Here is a 19,248-nt window from a genome sequence, read left to right on the forward strand (position 1 = left end):
AGTGTATGTAGCGGTATGTGTGCATGGGTTTTTGGTAAGTTGACTGACCTAAGCTACCATCTTCTTTCTTGAAAACTAGCACATAAAAAAAATTCAATCTTCTGTCTGCCTCGTCCTCCATGGTAAACTGAATCTTCGGATTGATGCCGTTCAGATATTTATGAAAACAATCTAGTTCCTCCCTCCCATGCTGCCACAAAACAAACATATCACTCATGTACCAGAAACCAAATATTCGGTGTATTTTCGCATTTTCCAATGGCAGCTCCTCAAATTTTTCCATAAAGAAGTTCGCTATAACCGGGTTTAAGGGGTTCCCTATAGTGACAGTCTCTTCATAGAACTCATCATTCCATTTGAAGTATGTGGTTGTGAGGCAATATTTAGACAGTTCTGCAACATCAGGAAGAAAAATCCTGTTCAGCTGTTGCAATATCTCATTGAGTGGAACCATAGTGAATAGTGATACCACATCAGAACTAACTAATGCATCCTCTGGCTGTACCATTATGCCATTTTATTTACTGACAAAATGTGCCAAATTCATGATATATGAATCCAGTCGGCCCACATATGGTCACAATTAAGTAGTCAAGTACTTGACTTGGCAAGCAAATAGGTAGGCAAACCAATACCAATCACTATGGGCCTTAGAGGTACATGATCTTTGTGCACATTTGGCAATCCATAAAGTCTTCGTGGTAACACAACTGAATTGAACAAACTTTTCTGAATGCTCTGTTCGACAGAGAACTTCTGTATCAACTGCTTAACAGTTCTAAGTACATTGACAGTGGGTTCCTTACTCAGTTTCCTGTATGTCTGTAGATCCAATAAGTTGTGACCAATTATGATAGTAAGACTATGACCAACTGTGATAGTGATTATGACCAACTATGATAGTAAGATTAACGACTTATTAGATCAGCAGACGCAAAGGAAACTGAGTAGAGGCCCCACTGAAAAGATGCTTAGAACTGTTATGCAGTTGGTAAAGAAGTCCTCTGTCGAACAGAGCATTCAGAAAAGTCTATTGAATTCAGTTGTGCTACCACCAAGACTTTATGGATTGCCAAATGTGCACAAAAAACTTGTTCCTTAGTGATTGCTATTGGTTAGCCCACCTATTCGATTGCCAAGTTCTTGACTACTTTATTATGATGGTATGTTGGCCGATTAGATTTGTATATAAAGAATTTGGCACATTTAATCAGTAAATCAAATGGCATAGTGTTACAGACAGAGGACATATTAGTTAGTTTTGATGTGATATTGCTGTTCACTATGGTTCCACTCAATGAAGTGTTGCAACAGCTGAATCAAATTTTTCCCCCTGATGCTGCACAACTGTTTAAATATTGCCTCACATCCATGTATTTCAAATGGAATGATGATTTCTATTAACAGATGGATGGTGTTCCTATGGGGAGCCATTTAAGCTGAGTTATAGTGAACTTCTTTATGGAAAAATTCAAGGAGCAGGCATTGGAAACTGTGAACAAGAAACCAAATATTTGCTTCTGGTATATGGATGATAACATTTGTTTTGTGGCGGCATGGCAGGGAGGAACTGGATCAATTTCATAAACATCTGAATGGGATCAATCTGAAGAGTCAGTTTACCGTGGAGGAGAAAGCAGGTGGAAGACTGAATTTTCTTGATGTGCTAGTCTTCAAGAAAGAATATGGTTGCTTGGGCCATGTGGTTTACTGAACACACATGCACATAGACTATTACCTGTCCAGGGATTCGAACCACCAACAACAACAAAAGCGAGGCTTCATAAAAACGGTGGCGGACAGAGCAAGGAAAATGTGCGAACCAGAGCTGATTGATGCAGAATTAAAACATCTCACCAGTGCGTTCATTGCTCAAGAATGGTTATTTGTTCGCTGAGGTGAAAATAACGTTAGACCACTGCATAGAAATAATAGCAATGCTCAAGTGCTGGTGAAATCAAAAGTTTTCCTGAATTTCAGTGAGGACTTTACTGACTGTGTAGGAAAAATCTTGAAGCGGAACATCTCAGTAACAAACAAACCCACCCAGAAGATACAAGATGACCTAAAATTGGTTAAGAATGCTCACCAAACACTGGAAAAAGCAGGAATTTATAGGATTTTGTATAGTTGTGGGGAGGTGTATCTGGGTACTACAAAAATAACGGTCAAAAAACGACTAGAAGAGCACAAGGACAACTGCAGAAGAGGGGAGACTGATGGATGAGCTGTTGCAGAAAATGCTTTACAGCCTGGAGACCACCACATTCATTTCTATAGGACTCAATTATCGGCAACCAAAGGCGGATACCATGAAAGGCTATAGAGAGAGGCCATAGAGGTTGTAAAACACCCCAGGCATTTCAGTATGGAGGAAGAGGGCATGAAATTGAATGACATTTGGATTCCAGTGCTGAAGAAAATGTGTACCAGTCTTCCAACTTGGGGTGACAATGACAGCAGTCGACAACAGCCAACTGTGTTTGCACATTAAAAAAAAATGAAACGTCACTCCACTGCACAGAAGCAGAATTTTGCTGTAGTCAGTAGCGAGCCAGGGTGTGAACCAGTCATTCAAAGAAGCTATGATCCGCCATGGAAATGTCCTCTTCAGATGGGGATGAAACACTGGGTTTTGAAGGTGAAATCCGTTCGACTACAGCATAATAGCCAGGAGCATTTTATTAATTATGACATTTCTGGCCTTGTAAGTTTACATTTTAAATTGTTTGGAATGTTAAAAAAGTAATCTCATGAAGTATCGTGTCTGAGCTCTAACAGAAACAATACAAATCAGTGTCGTGAACGTACATTGCACTTCACTAAATTTGTACCTTTAAATCAAGTGTGATACTTTGTCAAGCCAAAATGTAGCTTTGGTGAAAACACTATATTTTTTTGAAAGATAAAATACTTTGGATGACATTCATGTGATATGGGAAGACTGATGAATGACTCAAACACAAGTTGCAGTACAGACCTAAAAGTCTTTATGGGCCCAGCTGCCTGAGTTCCACTCGGAATATTTCAGTACATATTGTGAATTCTCTGTGTTGCAGTGTTTGTGATGTAACAGTAATTTTAAGTGTCCAACAACCTAAATTCTATGTAAATTGCTGCAAATAAGTACTATTCCCCATAAATCGCTGAGAGGTGGAGCCATTTTATATACTTCATCCTTCATAGGATGAGCAACATTTTTTTTTTTAATTTTTTATTTTTAAGTATGGCCAGAATTATTTTTAGATGCCTGTATTTCCTTTCGCCTGCTTTATCTGGTGCATTTTTATATTTTCTCCTTCCGTCAGTTAAATTCAACACCTCCTGTGGCATCCAAGGATTTATACTAGTCATTGCCTTTTGCCCTATTTCATCCCCTGCTGCCTTCACTGTTTCATCTGTTAAAGCTATGCATTATTCTTCTACTCTATTCGTTTCCCCATTTCTTGTCAGTCATTACCTAATGCTTACTCTGAAACTTTCTACAATCTCTGGTTCTTTCATCCTATCCAGGTCTCATTTCCTGCCTTTTTGCACAGAGCGAGATGGCACAGTGGCTTGCACACTGGACCCGCATTCAGGAGTACTATGGTTTGAATCTGTACCCAGCCACCCAGATTTGGGATTTCGTGATTTGCCAAAATAACTTCAGGCAAATGCTGGGATGGTTCATTTTAAAGGGCATGGCTGGTTTCTTTTCCCAGCCTTTAACACTCCAAACTTGTGCTTCATCTCTGATCTCTGTTGACAGGGTGTTAAACCAAAATCTTCCTACCTTTTTGCAGTTTCTTCAGTTTCAGTGTACAGTACATAACCAATAAATTGTTGTTGGAGTGTACATCTGCTCATGGAAATGTCGTATAATTTGGTTCCAAAATTTCTGTCTTAACATTATATAATCAATCTGAAACCTTCTGGTGTCTCCACGTGTCTTCCACTTATACAGTCTTCTTTCACGAGTAGTAAACCAAGTGTTAGTGATGATTAACGTACGGTCTGTGCAAAATTCTGCAGGGCGGCTTGTTCTTTCATTCCTTTCCTCCAGCCAATATTCTCCTATATGTCCTTCTCTTTCCTTTACTACTATCGCATTCCAATCCCCCATCACAATTAAATTTTTCTTCCCTCTTAACTGTCTGACCAATTTCTTTTATATCATTGTGGCTTAATATAACACAAAATGTTTCATTAAAAATAAGAATTTATGTTTGACCATTATGTAGTATAGGGTAGTGACCCATTTCAGGTAACATTCCCAATAGATACATTTATCTGTTCCAGAAAATTAAATGTTCCATGACCAACACTTAGGAAATTATGTTATTGTTATATTAGAACAGAAAAAATGGAAAACTGTGAATGTCTCACATTTAGATGGCAACACGTCATGCGAGGAACACTAAGTCCTTGCATGTGGCCTGGCTTCATATTTCATGACAACATGGATCACAAAGAGATGAGAAAAATTCAGTATTATTTGATTATTTTAGGCACACTGAAGACAATAAAATTTATACCTAGCACAGACTGTCAGCATACGGACAGAGACAAGACACGTTTGCCGATTTTTGTCAGTCAGGTTCCCATGTAATTGCGACTTTCCAATTAATTTCATAGTTGAGAAAAGGCTGTTCTACAAATATGTTGTCAGAAACATTGTATTATGTTTGCAGCGTCTTTATGGAGACATGGAAATTCTTCCCGAGGAAAACAAGTAAGACTAGTGGACTGTTTTAACATAAAAAATTAGTTTTAAACAGGAATTGCATTGCAGATCAATCAGTTCCATTTACACATGGACAGGGGCACATTCAGCTGGAACAGCAAATGATCTCAAAACCAGCTTTAAAACAAATATAAGATTGGCAGTGTCTTCAAAATGTTTAGAAAACTATTCTTGTAATTCCTTCAGTACCACCATGAATTCTTCAGAATACATGTTTTCTTTAATGCTCAGGGAAATGGACAACATTTTTGTTAGAAGTTATCCCTATCACAATGTGATTTTCTTTCGCAATGTATCCCAACCAAATCAGGAATAGGATGTTTTTCACCTTGCATTGTTTTACCATGCACAGTGTAAAGTAAAGCCATTAAAATGCGAAGTCTAAAATCCATTCTGGATTATCTAATTTTCCTTCCTGCTTTCCTTTTTCTTTCAGAAATTCAACGATAGTAGGTCTTAAATTGAGAAATCATTCCAAACATGCCCCTTGACTTAAACAATGTACTTTGCAATAATATATAATGTCTCCACGCTTTTCGTTCAATTGCATGAACAACAGTTGCAACTGATAGTCTAATAGCACATGTGACTTAAGAAAATTTACTATTCATACCACCAATTGCATCATGTGCTCCATGCCTGCTAATGTAGCACAAAATACTTCTTGATGTACAGCACAATGAGTCTGTTGATCATTGTAATTTTTTGCTCTTTCATTGTCAACTAAATCTTTCTGTCTGTATGGTGATGTAATGTCATTCTATTGCAAATTTGTGGTACCCATCAATTATGTGATTGCAAAATAACCATTGAGAATTCTCATCCTTCTATGGTTTCTACACATTTTTAAAACTTGAGATTATAAATCACTATGCAGCCTCTATTTTTGCAAACAACCACTTAACCTGTGAACTCCCTTTACTCCACAAATAAATAGTGAAGGATAAACAGCACCAAAACTAGATTCCATGTAACTGGAAAAAGGTGTGCCAGCCAAAAAATTCTGCATAAGATGTTGGAAGAAACAATGTCACATAGCTGGACTAAATGAAATGTCATGCTGTTCAGAATGGTTCGAAGGAGGACTGAGCAGTGCTAAGACAGGCCAACGCTTCGGACCATGCGCTTGCAGTGCACTGTGCGCGTGTGCAGTTTTGCACGCCTTGGCTGACCCTGGCTTAGTTCATAGCGTACTTTGTAATGTAACTATAAATTTGGTTCTTATAAAGTTCGTACCTATCATACAAACTGCATCTTTTGTCAGTTATCGTGTTTTAATGGTACAGTGGATGGTCATTTCTTAATTTAAAAATACATAAATAATGTACCTGAGAGATTGTCAGTTTGTTCATAATGTCCTTACAGCTGTTTGCCTGTGAACAGCATGCGTTTCACAGACATAACACCAGTTAACCGTGCATACTTCTCATGTTAGTATTCACATTATTTTTTATATGTCCTGTCAATAGGAACATATTTGCTAGATGTACTGATGTTTCCCTGTATCTCACAGTTTTGCAGTGATTGTGTGTTTTTGTTAGAAGTGGTCCAAAATTGCTTGTGGTAATCAGTAGCCAGTAGCATTTAATAAGTTGCTGTTAGTTCTTTGTAGCAAATATTTTGGTGTTAAAAGCCATGTGGTGCTTTTGCAAGGAGGGGGGGGTAGTGACTTGATGGTTACATAACTGTCATGATGTTATAACTGTGTATTAACGGCATATAAATTATTGTATTTTTTATCATATGTATTCCTTGACTTTTATCTACTTCTTTTGCTGGGAGGCTTTGGTAATTTGCAAGGCTATGTAGAAATCTGGGACACACAAGCAAAGAAGCTGATAACAAAAATGAGTGCCCCTGATACAACATTACTCTTATGGTCACCAGATGGTGAACATTTCATGACTGCCACAACTGCTCCACGGCTCAGAGTGGGCAATGGGTAAGTAAAGCTATGACTGAATTTCTATTACTACTATTTGTTGTAGTCATGGAGATACCCAGATTTCCTGTTATTGTCTCCATGAACATAAGATTGTAACTGTCTGAAGCTTGAATAAAAAACCTTACTTACAAATAGTTTTAATTTCAACATGATTTACTAGAATCAGTTACCATTAAGCTTTTCATGTTATATTTAGTTTGATTTAACATTAGATTATGATTATTGTTGTAACAACAACAACAGTAGCAGCAGCAGCTGCTACTGCTGCCATCTCCAATAGATATGAGGAGCTGGTCATTACCAAGTTACTACTACTACTACTTCTTAAAAACTTTGTTTTATTCTACAGATAATCTGCCCTAATTGTCATTTCTTTGCAAATGGCAGTGAATATTGTTTGAAATTAATGAAAATATCTCTGAACAGCATTGAATGTGCTTATAGTGGCTTGTTGAGTTAACTTGTGCCACCAGTCCACACCTGCCAATGATGTCCATGGCAAAATTTTCTTTAATGTCATGGAAATTAAATTTTCATCTTGTCGTGCTCTAACATTCCAGAATCAGCATATTACTATAATGCTCATTGTTCTGTAGTTGCCAAGTATGTAAGAAAATAGTCTGTGACAAATAAAAAAAGATATTTACTCTTGATAACTTGAATGTGGATATGTGATACTTGGCAGTTAAACAGTCGTGTTAGTGAATAAAAATAGTGAATTATGCAAATTAGAGCATCCTAAAATATTGACGTGTCAAAATAACATTAATTCCGAATCTGAAAGTGAAAAAACGTCTGGCAAAATACCCAGTTTTATTAAATTTGACATCACAACTATATGAAGAGACCTGTGACTGATATTTGTTTACAAAAATACATACATCATGGCACAATCAAAGTATATTCTAATAAGACCACTTTCAAGTGAACCACAGAACCATTTTAATATAAGTGTGCAGCATGATGGCTTTAGTCTTATTGAGGATCCTGCATTGACTTCAAGACTTAAAAACACATTGCTGCATATTTATCTGAAGGTGACAATTTTCTACAGTTGAAACAGCTTATGCACTTGTGTCAGGCAATAAATATTTTTTAAAAAATATCACTATTGTTTTTAGAAGAGGTATGGTGATAAAGCTCTATCGAACTGCTTCATTTCACAGGAGCACTTAATATTGTAGAGGTGAAACAACTGGATAGCATTCCCATACAGCAGTGTATCCACAGCACTTTCACACAGTACTCCACTAGAAACAACAGAAAATTCTGATTCAGCAAATGGTCCAGTGATTAAAACACTGAATTCTCATTCAGGACAGGAGTTCATATCCCCCTGGTCCTTTTTGATGTACCTTTTCCATGGTTTCCTTGAAATGCCTATGGTGGATGCTACAATGGTTCCTTTGAAAAAACTGTCACCAGTTTTTAACTGCATGTCAGTTTGAGCAAATGTACTATTTCTAATCAACTTGTCATCGTGGGGCATTTATATTTTCTCTCTCTCTCTCTCTCTCTCTCTCTCTCTCTCTCTCTCTCTCTCTCTCTCTCTTCCCTCCCTCCCCTCCCCTAGTAAATTTTACCTAGCATACTCATTATCAGGAAAACGCTATCTGCATCCTCGTATTAGATGGAGGTGGCCACATTTCTGATATTGTAAAAATTGTTGCCCATTGCCCCACAACGTATGATGACATGTAGATCAATATGCAATATATTCTGCATAGATGGTGTTAAGAAGTACTAGAGCACAACTGCTTTCCCCTTGTGTATCTGACAAGATTAAATGTAACTGAAAGAAAGAACCACTTACAGGTCAATGCTTGCATGATACACAAATGGCTATTTCTATCACTGCCTGTGCGATCTGAAGACCAGCAGTGCTGTTAATAGTGCTATTTATTTTACCTTGGATCAATTTACGAAATGACATTATGTAAATTAAGTTATACAGAAGCTTTTTTTACATTACAAACATAATTAAAATATTATTTTATTTTATCCAAAACCTGTGCAGATATATTTGTAAACACTTTCACACCAATTTGCTCACTACTGACGTCATTTTCCAAAACTCTTGAGAAAGTCATATATTGTTGTGTACCATCTTATCTGAGCAACAATAATATTTTCCTCAAATCACAGTTGCAACCATGGTCTATGGGTAGCATCTTTGACTAGCAATTAAGAACATCCTAGGTCCCTGGTTCAAACCCCGCCACTGCTTAAATTTTGTGTAAAAATCATCAGCAATGGTGTCTGAAGACTTACAGCACAAAAAGTCACCTCCATTCTGCCAATGGCCTTGTGAAAGAGGGTGGAGGAGTGGATGGAGTTTCAGGACACACTCCTGTACTTGGGGTGGGAAACTGCCCTTAAAAGGTGCAAGGATCAGCAATGATTTAAGTCATGAGAATAAAAAAGGCAGTGGAAACTGCTGCATTAATGTCAAATAATTTGTATCCATAGGACATGCGGCCTGTAATTGACAAAGTGATATGACGATCTCTCTATGGGCTAAAGATTCCAGACTAGTCCCCCATTTTGATCTCTGGGAAGGGACTAGGACTACCAAGGGGGGAGGTCACCACGAGAAAAGATTGAATAACCAAGGAAAGGATAAAGTTCTAAGAGTCAAGGTGTGGAACGTTAGAAGTTTGAACATGATAGGTAAGCTAGAAAAACGAAAAAGAGAAATGCTAAGACTTAATTTATCAGAAAGAACACAAAGATTTCTGGTCAGGTGAGTACAGGGTAATACCACCAGCAGCAGAAAATCGTATTGTGGGAGTAGGATTCATTATGAATGGGAAATTAGGGCAGAGAGGTAGGTACTGAGAATAATTCAGTGATAGTGTTGTTCTCATCATATTCAACAGCAGATCAACACAGACTACAATAGTTCATGTATGCATGCCAATGTTGCAAGCTGAAGATGAAGAGGTAAAGAAATTATATGAGGGTATTGAACGGGTAATGAAGTAGATTAAGGGAGATGAAAATATAATAGTCATTGGAATGCGGTCGTAGGAGGAGGGCTGGAAGGAAGGATTAAGGGGGAATATGGGCTTGGTAGTAGGAGTGAGAGAGGAGAAAGACAAAAAGTTCTTTAATAAATTTCTGGCAGTAATACTAAAAACCCTGTTCAGGAAGCACAAGAGGAGGATGTATACTTGTAAAAATCCTGGAGATGCGGAAGATTTCAGTTGGGACATCATGGTTGAGAAGAGATTCTGATATCAGATATTGGATTGTAAGGTGTACCCAGGAGCAGATAGAGATTCAAATCACAATTTAGTAATGATAGTGATTAGACAAGTCAGGCAGAATCAATGTGCTGAGTAGTGGGATATGGAAATATGAGGGAATGATGAGATATGCTTGAAGTTCTCAGAGGCTGTCGATACTGTGGTACTGAATAGTATCACACTAAGAAGAGCAATCACAAAAGTTGGTAAGGAAAACAAAGGTACTTCAATTGATTGATGAAAGAAGGAAGTACAAAAATGTTTAAGGAAGTTAAGGAATACGGAAATACAAGTCACTTAAGAACGAAATAAATAGGAAGTGCAGGGAAGCTAAGGTGGAATGGCTGAATGGAAAATGTAAAGAAGTTGAAAAAGAAAGGATTGTCGGAAGGATTGGCTTGGCATATAGAAAAGTCTAAACAACCTTCGGTGAAATTAAGAACAAGGGCGGCAACATCAAGAGTTCAGTTGGAATTCCACTGTTAAATGCAGAGGAGGGAGTGGGTAGGTGGAAAGAATACATTGAAGGCCTCTATGTGGGGAAGGACGTGTCTGGCAATGCGATAGGGAGAGGGGAAACAAGAGTCAATAGGGAAAAGATGGGATTCCAATATTAGAATGAGAATTTAAAAGAACTTTATAAGACCTGAGATCAAATAAGGCAGAAGGGATGGATATAATTCAATTGGAATTTCTAACTAAAATCATTGGTGAAAGTGGGAACAAAACGACTATTCACTTTGGTATGTAGAATTTTTGAGACCGGCTGTATACTGTCAGACATTCAAAAAACATCATCCCCCCGTTCTGAAGATAAAAAGAGCTGAGAAGTGTGAGGATTATCACGCAATCAGCTTAACAGCTCATATGTCCAAGTTGCTGACGTGAACATTATACAGATGAGTGGAAAAGAAAACAGAATCTGTTGGATGGTGACCATTTTGGCTTCAGGGAAGCCAATGGCCTTGCCGCAATGGTAACACCGGTTCCCGTTAGATCACCGAAGTTAAGCGCTATTGGGATGGGCTAGCACACGGATGGTTGACCGTCCGATCTGCCAAGTGCTGTTGGCAAGCGTGGTGCACTCAGCCCTTGTGAGGCAAACAGGAGCTACTCGATTGAGAAGTAGCGACTCCATTCTTGGAAACTGACATACAGCTGGGAGAGCAGTGTGCTGACTACAAGCCCCACCATATATGCATCCAGTGACGCCTTTGGACTGAGGATGACGCGGCGGCCTGTCTGTACCGTTGGGCCTTAATGGACTGTTCAGGAGTAGTCGGGAGGAAGATGAAGGCACCATAGAGGCAGCTCTGATGTTGCAGTTGATTATGGAAGCAAGACTTAAGAAAAATCAAGACACGTTCATAGGATTTGTTGTTCTGGGAAAAGCATTTAACAATGTAAAATAGTGCAAAATGCTTGAAATAATGAGAAAATTAGAGTTAAGCTATAGGGAAAGACAGATAATATGCAATACACAACAAGACTGGAAGACCGAGAATGAAGTGTTTGAATTGAAAAGGCTGTAAGACAAGATACAGTCTTTCACCCCTACTGTTCAATTTATACATCGAAGAAACAATGGTGAAAGTAAAAGAAAGGTTCAGGGGTGGCATTAAAATTCAAGCTGAAGGGATATCGGTGATAAGATTCCCTGATGACATTGCAATCCTTAGCCCCCCCTGCGGGTCCGGGGATTAGAATAGGCCCGAGGTATTCCTGCCTGTCGTAAGAGGCGACTAAAAGGAGTCCATCCCCCTCACGGGGGTAGTTTGCGCCTGCGTCCGGAGACGGACGGTTCCTCGACCTATTATTGTGGTCTTTTTGGTTTTTCACTTCTCGTTTCTTCCTTCCTTTTGTTGGTTCCTTTCTTTGCTCTTCTCCACCTCACTGTCTTCCTTACTCTTTCCCTTGACTTCTCCTTGCCTTCTCATTGCCTTCTTCTCCTTGCCTTCTCATTGCCTTCTTCTCCTTGCCTTCTCCTTGCCTTCTTCTCCTTGCCTTCTCATTGCCTTCTTCTCCTTGCCTTCTCATTGCCTTCTTCTCCTTGCCTTCTCTGGTCTCCGCCTCGGCGTTTGAGACAGTCTGTCCTCTTTCTCCCTCTCTCTTCTTTTTCCTCTTCTTCCTTCCTCCCTGTGCGTGCCTGAAGGCCGACCCACGCGTTTGCACGCGTAGCCGGTGACGGGGTAACGCGTAAGTCCCCGCCCTGGGTAGACATGTAAGGCACGCGCGTACCCCCTGGTAAAGGCCAGGCCCGGGGAGGGGTGATTGCCTGAGCTGATACCTTCTGACCATGCCGATTGGTCCCTCCGTCTGTTTCTCGGGAGGTGTGACCTGAGATGTAAACATTCACCTAAGGCGGGAGTGCCCTCTGAGAGGGTCCCCACAAGGAAGGAGCGCGCCATCGGAGACGCTGGCAATCATGGGGGATTCCTCCGCAATGGATTCTACTCCATCTCTCTCGACTTCTGCCCAAAAACAGAAACGTGACCAGCCAACAGTGACAAAAGTACTACCGCCTGCCCCACAGTTCCTCGTCGTTTCTCGATCTGAGGACGGAAAGGATTTTTCCTCTGTCAACCCTTTCGTTATTCAGAAGGGTGTAGATGCCATAGCCGGATCTGTCAAATCTTGTACCAGGTTGCGTAACGGTACCTTATTACTAGAAACTGAGAGTGCCTTTCAGGCACAAAAACTGCTTCGGGCCACACTCCTGTACACGTTCCCTGTCCGGGTGGAGGCCCACCGAACTTTGAATTCGTCTCGTGGTGTAGTCTATACTAGCTCCCTCGACGGATTGACTGACGAGGAGCTTCAATCTTTCCTCGCTGAGCAGGGCGTGACGGCTGTCCATAGGGTCATGAAAAAGGTCAACAATGACCTTGTACCGACCCGGACACTTTTCTTGACCTTCGATAGTGTTAAGCTGCCATCGCGCATCAAGGCGGGCTACGAGGTTATTTCTGTTCGCCCCTATGTCCTGACACCTACGCGCTGCTACCAGTGTCAGCGTTTCAATCACACTCGACAGTCTTGTTCCAATGCGGCTAAATGTGTCACTTGTGGCAGGGATGCCCATGAGGGTGACTGCCCACCTCCGTCTCCTCGTTGTGTGAACTGTCAGGGTGACCATGCCGCATCCTCCCGCGACTGTCCTGTCTATAAGGAAGAACGCTGTATCCAAGAAATTCGGGTCAAAGAGAAAGTGTCCACCTCGGCTGCTCGCAAGCTATTGGCTAGTAGGAAGCCCACGCTGCTCCCAGCGGGGAAATACAGTACTGTCCTCGTCTCTCCTCGGACTACCAGGGAGGTAGCAACCCAGACATGCGATCTGACCTTCAGCACCACGGTCGTCCGTTCGGCCAGTGCTAAGATCGCGCGGTCGACGTCTCCTCTTCCTCCCATCACCCCACAGACACCAGCCCCTTCATCAGCTTCTGCTAAGTCGAAGACCTCGAAGTCAGATGCACGGGCCTTCAAGAAGGAACCATCCCGTGCAGACTTCCTACGTACCTCGACCTCTCAGCCTTCGACCGGTACTTCCACCAAACGTCCTTCCAAAAAGGCTCATAGGAAGCACAGTTCTCCTCCTCCGCCACGGCGCATTTCTTCTCCTGCGCCACCCAGCGGTTGCCGCCCCAGGCCGTCATCCGTTTCGCCTGGCTGCACCGCTGGTAGCCGTACATCTGGCCGTTCACCGGCGGAGGAAGCTCCCCCTCCCGGCCATCCTCCCGAGATGGCCGATGAACCTATAGACCCAATGGACGATGACTGTCCGCCTACTGATAGCGGCGGCAGTGCTCGCTCGAAGCCAGGCCCTAAGCGGCCTTCGAGGTGACCCCTTCTATCATCTTCCTTTTCTTACGATGGCACTTATTCACTGGAATATTCGCAGCATTCGCTCCAACCGAGAGGACTTGAAGTTGCTGCTCCGCTTGCACCGTCCGCTCGTCGTAGCCCTCCAGGAAACGAAGCTACGCCCATGCGATCAAATTGCCTTGGCACACTACACCTGTGTGCGTTTTGACCTACCCCCTGTGGTAGGTATCCCAGCTCGTGGAGGGGTTATGTTGCTGGTCCGGGATGATATTTACTACGATCCCATCACGTTGCACACCGGCCTGCAGGCAGTTGCCATCCGCATTACTCTCCCCACTTTTACGTTTTCCTTTTGTACCGTTTACACTCCATCATCTGCCGTTACCAAGGCAGACATGATGCAACTTATTGCTCAGCTACCTGCACCATTTTTGTTAACTGGAGACTTCAATGCCCACCATCCCCTTTGGGGCTCTCCAGCATCCTGCCCGAGGGGCTCCTTGTTAGCAGACCTTTTCAACCAGCTCAATCTTGTCTGCCTCAATACTGGCGCCCCTACTTTTCTTTCGGACACATCTCACACCTATTCCCATTTAGACCTCTCTATATGTACTCCCCAACTTGCACGCCGGTTTGAGTGGTATGCACTTTCTGATACATATTCGAGCGACCACTTCCCGTGTGTTATCCATCTCCTGCAGCATACCCCCTCTCCGTGCTCCTCTAATTGGACCATCTCCAAGGCAGACTGGGGGCTCTTCTCTTCCAGGGTGACCTTTCAGGATCAAACCTTCACAAGCTGCGACCGTCAGGTCGCACACCTCACGGAAGTCATTCTCGCTGCTGCTGAATATTCCATCCCTCACCCTACTTCTTCTCCACGTCGCGTACCGGTCCCCTGGTGGACCGCAGCATGTAGAGACGCTTTACGTGCTCGTCAACGTGCTTTACGCACATTTAAACGCCACCCTACAGTGGCGAATTGTATCAATTATAAACGGTTACGTGCTCAGTGTCGTCGTATTATCAAAGAAAGCAAGAAAGCCAGCTGGGCTGCTTTCACAAGCACCTTCAACAGTTTTACTCCTTCTTCTGTTGTCTGGGGTAGCCTGCACCGGCTATCTGGCACTAAGGTCCACTCACCAGTTTCTGGCTTGAAGGTCGCGAATGACGTCCTTGTGGCCCCTGAGGCTGTCTCCAATGCCTTCGGCCGCTTTTTCGCAGAGGTTTCGAGCTCCGCTCATTACCACCCTGCCTTCCTCCCCCGCAAACAGGCAGAGGAGGCTAGGCCACCTAACTTCCGCTCCTCGAATTGTGAAAGTTATAATGCCCCATTCACCTTGCGGGAACTCGAAAACGCACTTGGCCGATCACGGTCCTCCGCTCCAGGGCCAGATTCTATTCATATTCGGATGCTGAAGAACCTTTCTCCTGCGGGTAAAGGTTTTCTTCTTCGTACATACAATCGCATCTGGATTGAGGGACATGTTCCCGCATGCTGGCGCGAGTCTATTGTTGTCCCGATTCCTAAGCCGGGGAAGGACAAGCACTTGCCTTCCAGTTATCGACCTATCTCGCCTACCAGCTGTGTCTGTAAAGTGATGGAGCGAATGGTTAACTCTCGATTGGTTTGGCTGCTCGAGTCCCGACGCCTACTTACCAATGTACAATGTGGATTTCGTAGGCGCCGCTCTGCTGTTGACCATCTGGTTACCTTGTCGACCTTCATTATGAATAACTTCTTGCGGAAGCGCCCGACCGCGGCTGTGTTCTTTGATTTGGAGAAGGCTTACGACACCTGTTGGAGGGCGGGCATTCTCCGCACCATGCATACATGGGGCCTTCGCGGTCGCCTCCCTCTTTTTATTCGTTCCTTTTTAATGGATCGACAGTTCAGGGTACGTGTGGGTTCTGTCCTGTCCGACACCTTTCGCCAGGAGAGTGGGGTGCCACAGGGCTCAGTTTTGAGAGTCGCTCTCTTCGCCATCGCGATCAATCCAATAATGGATTGCCTCCCAGCTGATGTATCAGGCTCCCTTTTCGTGGACGATTTTACCATCTATTGCAGCGCGCAGTGTACACGTGTCCTGGAGCGCTGTCTTCAGCGTTCTCTTGACCGTCTTTACTCCTGGAGTGTCGCCAATGGCTTCCGTTTTTCTGCCGAGAAGACGGTCTGTATTAACTTCTGGCGCTACAAAGAGTTTCTCCCACCGTCCTTACGACTCGGTCCCGTTGCTCTCCCAATCGTGGAGACAACCAAATTTTTAGGCCTTACATTTGACAGGAAACTTAGCTGGTCTCCACATGTGTCATATTTGGCCGCCCGTTGTACCCGTTCTTTAAATGTCCTCCGTGTTCTCAGTGGTATGTCGTGGGGAGCGGATCGAACCGTCCTACTTCGTCTATATCGGTCGATCGTCCGCTCCAAGCTGGATTATGGGAGCTTCGTATACTCCTCTGCACGGCCATCCATCTTACGCCGCCTCAACTCCATACAACATCGGGGTTTACGACTTGCGATCGGAGCATTTTATACTAGTCCCGTAGAGAGTCTTCATGCTGACGCTGGTGAATTGCCACTCACCTACCGGCGCGATATACTGCTTTGTCGGTATGCCTGTCGGCTACTGTCAATGCCCGACCATCCGTCTTATCGTTCCTTTTTTGACGACTCTCTTGACCGTCAATACGGGTTGTATGTCTCTGCCCTGCTACCCCCTGGAGTTCGCTTTCGTCGCCTCCTTCAACACCTTAATTTTTCACTCCCTGCAACCTTTCGAGTGGGCGAGAGCCACACGCCACCTTGGCTCCAGGCTCAGGTCCGCGTTCACCTTGACCTCAGCTCGCTCCCAAAAGAGGTCACCCCCGGTTCGGTCTACCACTCCCGTTTTCTGGAACTTCGTTCGAAGTTCATCAACATGACTTTCATTTATACAGATGGTTCTAAGACCAATGACGGGGGCGGGTGTTCCTTTATTGTCGAGGCACAAAGTTTCAAATACCGGCTCCATGGCCATTGTTCGGTCTTCACAGCTGAGCTCTTTGCCCTCTACCAGGCTGTTCTTTACATCTGCCGCCACCGACATTCTGCTTATGTCATCTGCTCAGATTCCCTGAGCGCCATCCAGAGCCTCAGTGATCCGTACCCGGTTCACCCTTTCGTACACCGGATCCAACGCTCTCTTCAGCAGCTGGTGGACGTCGGTTCTCCGGTTAGCTTTATGTGGGTTCCTGGCCACGTCGGTATCCCTGGGAACGAAGCTGCAGATGCCGCGGCCAAGGCTGCGGTCCTCCAGCCTCGGACAGCTTCTTGTTGTGTCCCTTCGTCCGATTTTAGCAGGGTCATTTGTCGGCGCATTTTATCGCTGTGGCATGCCGATTGGGCTGCACTTACCGACAACAAGCTTCGGGCCTTAAAACCTCTTCCCGTGGCTTGGACGTCCTCCTCACGCCCTTCTCAGCGGGAGGAGGTCGTTTTAGCCCGGTTAAGAATTGGACACTGCCGGTTCAGCCATCGCCATCTGCTGACGGCTGCGCCGGCGCCGTTCTGCCCATGTGGGCACTTGCTGACGGTTAGACACATTTTAATGTCCTGTCCAGATCATAACACACTGCGCCTAGATCTTAACCTGCCAAATACTTTCGATGCCATTTTAGCGGATGACCCACGAGCAGCTGCTCGTGTTCTTCGTTTTATCAATTTGACAAACCTCGCTAAGGACATTTGATGATGCTGTTTTTTAATCCTATGCCTGTCAGTCTGTCTTTTATCGTGTTTTCCCTTTTAGTTGTTGTTGTCAACTTGTGCCTCGCGGTGCATTCTTAGAGTAGTGCGGGCGCTAATGACCATTGAAGTTGTGGTATTGGTCGAATGGAATTAACAGTCTAATGAGTACGGAATATGAAACAGTGGAAGATCGAGTATGAAATATGAATTGAGAGTAAACTGAAAAAAGATAGAAGTAATGAGAAGTAGCAGAAATTAGGTCAGCAAGAAACTTAACATTGGAACTGGTGGTGCCTAGGCATCAAGATAACTTAACTTGTGATGGATGAAGTCCGGATGACATAAAAAGCAGACTAGCACGAGGACAGAGGACATTCCTGGCCAAGAGAAGTCTTCTAATATCAAACACAGGCCTTAATTTGAGCAAGAAACTTTCGAGAATGTATGTTTGGAGCACAACATTGTATGATACTGAAACATAGACTGTGAGAAAACTGGAGCAGAAGAGAATCAAAGCATTTGAGATTTGTTGCTACAAAAGAATGTTGAAAATTATGTAAGAAATGAAGGGGTTGTACACAGAATCGACAAGGAAAGGCGTACTTGGATAATGCTGATAGGAAGATAGGTTAGGGTGATACGATATCTGTTAAGACATCAATGAATAATTTCCAGCTTTCTAGAGGAAGCTGTAGAGGGTGAAGGGGAGGACAGAGATTGGAATACATCTTGCAAATAATTGAGGGTATAGGTTTGCAAGTGCTACTCTGAGATGAAGGGGTTGGCATAGAAGAGGAATTCATGGTGGGCTGCATCAAACCTGTCAGAAGACTGAGGACTCATAAGAGGCAACAGTTTAGGTTTAAGAAGAGTTGCTCTACTGAGACCACCATTTACATGGGCACTCACTAAATATTGAAGGCATTAAATGACAAAATAGTCCCAGATGGTATTTTCTGCTATCTGTCTAAGGCGTTTTTGTGAATTACAGATAAAAAAGTTTTTTGGGATTGATGGTATAGCCATCCAGTGCGTTGGTGTCGTATCTAACCAAAAGAATAATAAATTAGTAATTCAGCCAATGTAGTCAGTGAACGCTATTCCGACTGGGGAGAAATCGTGTATGGTGGTTCCCGAGGCTCAGTCTTAGGTCTGCTATTAAAGAATAGAAAATCCAGGATTGCATTACATCTACTATTGTTCCTCCTATAAATAAAACTGATCTTCTGTCTAATGTAAAACAATGAAAATTAGTTGTTTTTGCAGATGTTACTAGTGTTGTAATCAATCCAACTTATTTCAACCACATTTGTACTTAGACTTAGGATCATTTCAGAACTTGGGGAGAGAGAAATCAGTAAGTTGCAATATTTTTCATTTTTTCATTCAATAATTTCATATGGAATATTGTTCTGGGGTAATTCATGTTTAAAAAGGAATTCTACCTTGCCCAAAAATGTGTTGTAAGACTGGTATGTGGTGCTCACCCACAGTCATCTTGAAGGCATCTGTTTGAGGTGTTAGGCATTTTTGCTACTGCTTCTCAGTACATTTGTTGCCTTACGAATTTTGTTGTAAATAACCCACTGCGGTTGAAAAGGAACAATGGTGTACGTAATTACAATTCGAGAAGGGAAAAAAGTCATTACTCCACATTAAGGTTGTCTTTAGCACAATAGGAGTGTTCAGTGGTGAAGCCAAAAAATTTTTGTCACTTATCCAGTGATGTAAAATGTATGACAGATAGCAATGGAGAATTTGAAAAAAAGCTGAAAAAGTT

At 42.8% G+C, this 19,248-nt stretch overlaps 1 protein-coding gene across 1 annotated transcript in view; it reads left to right on the plus strand.

Annotated features, from left to right (window-relative positions):
- LOC126091853 (eukaryotic translation initiation factor 2A) overlaps positions 1–19,248 on the plus strand; it is a 189,465-nt gene that overhangs the window by 110,173 nt on the left and 60,044 nt on the right. The window contains exon 9 of the mRNA XM_049907118.1: positions 6,494–6,668. Coding sequence (XP_049763075.1) covers positions 6,494–6,668 — 175 coding nt within the window. The remainder of the gene's footprint in view (positions 1–6,493; positions 6,669–19,248) is intronic.

This window comes from Schistocerca cancellata, chromosome 7, assembly GCF_023864275.1.
Source record: "Schistocerca cancellata isolate TAMUIC-IGC-003103 chromosome 7, iqSchCanc2.1, whole genome shotgun sequence".
Taxonomy (NCBI): Eukaryota; Metazoa; Arthropoda; class Insecta; order Orthoptera; family Acrididae; genus Schistocerca; species Schistocerca cancellata.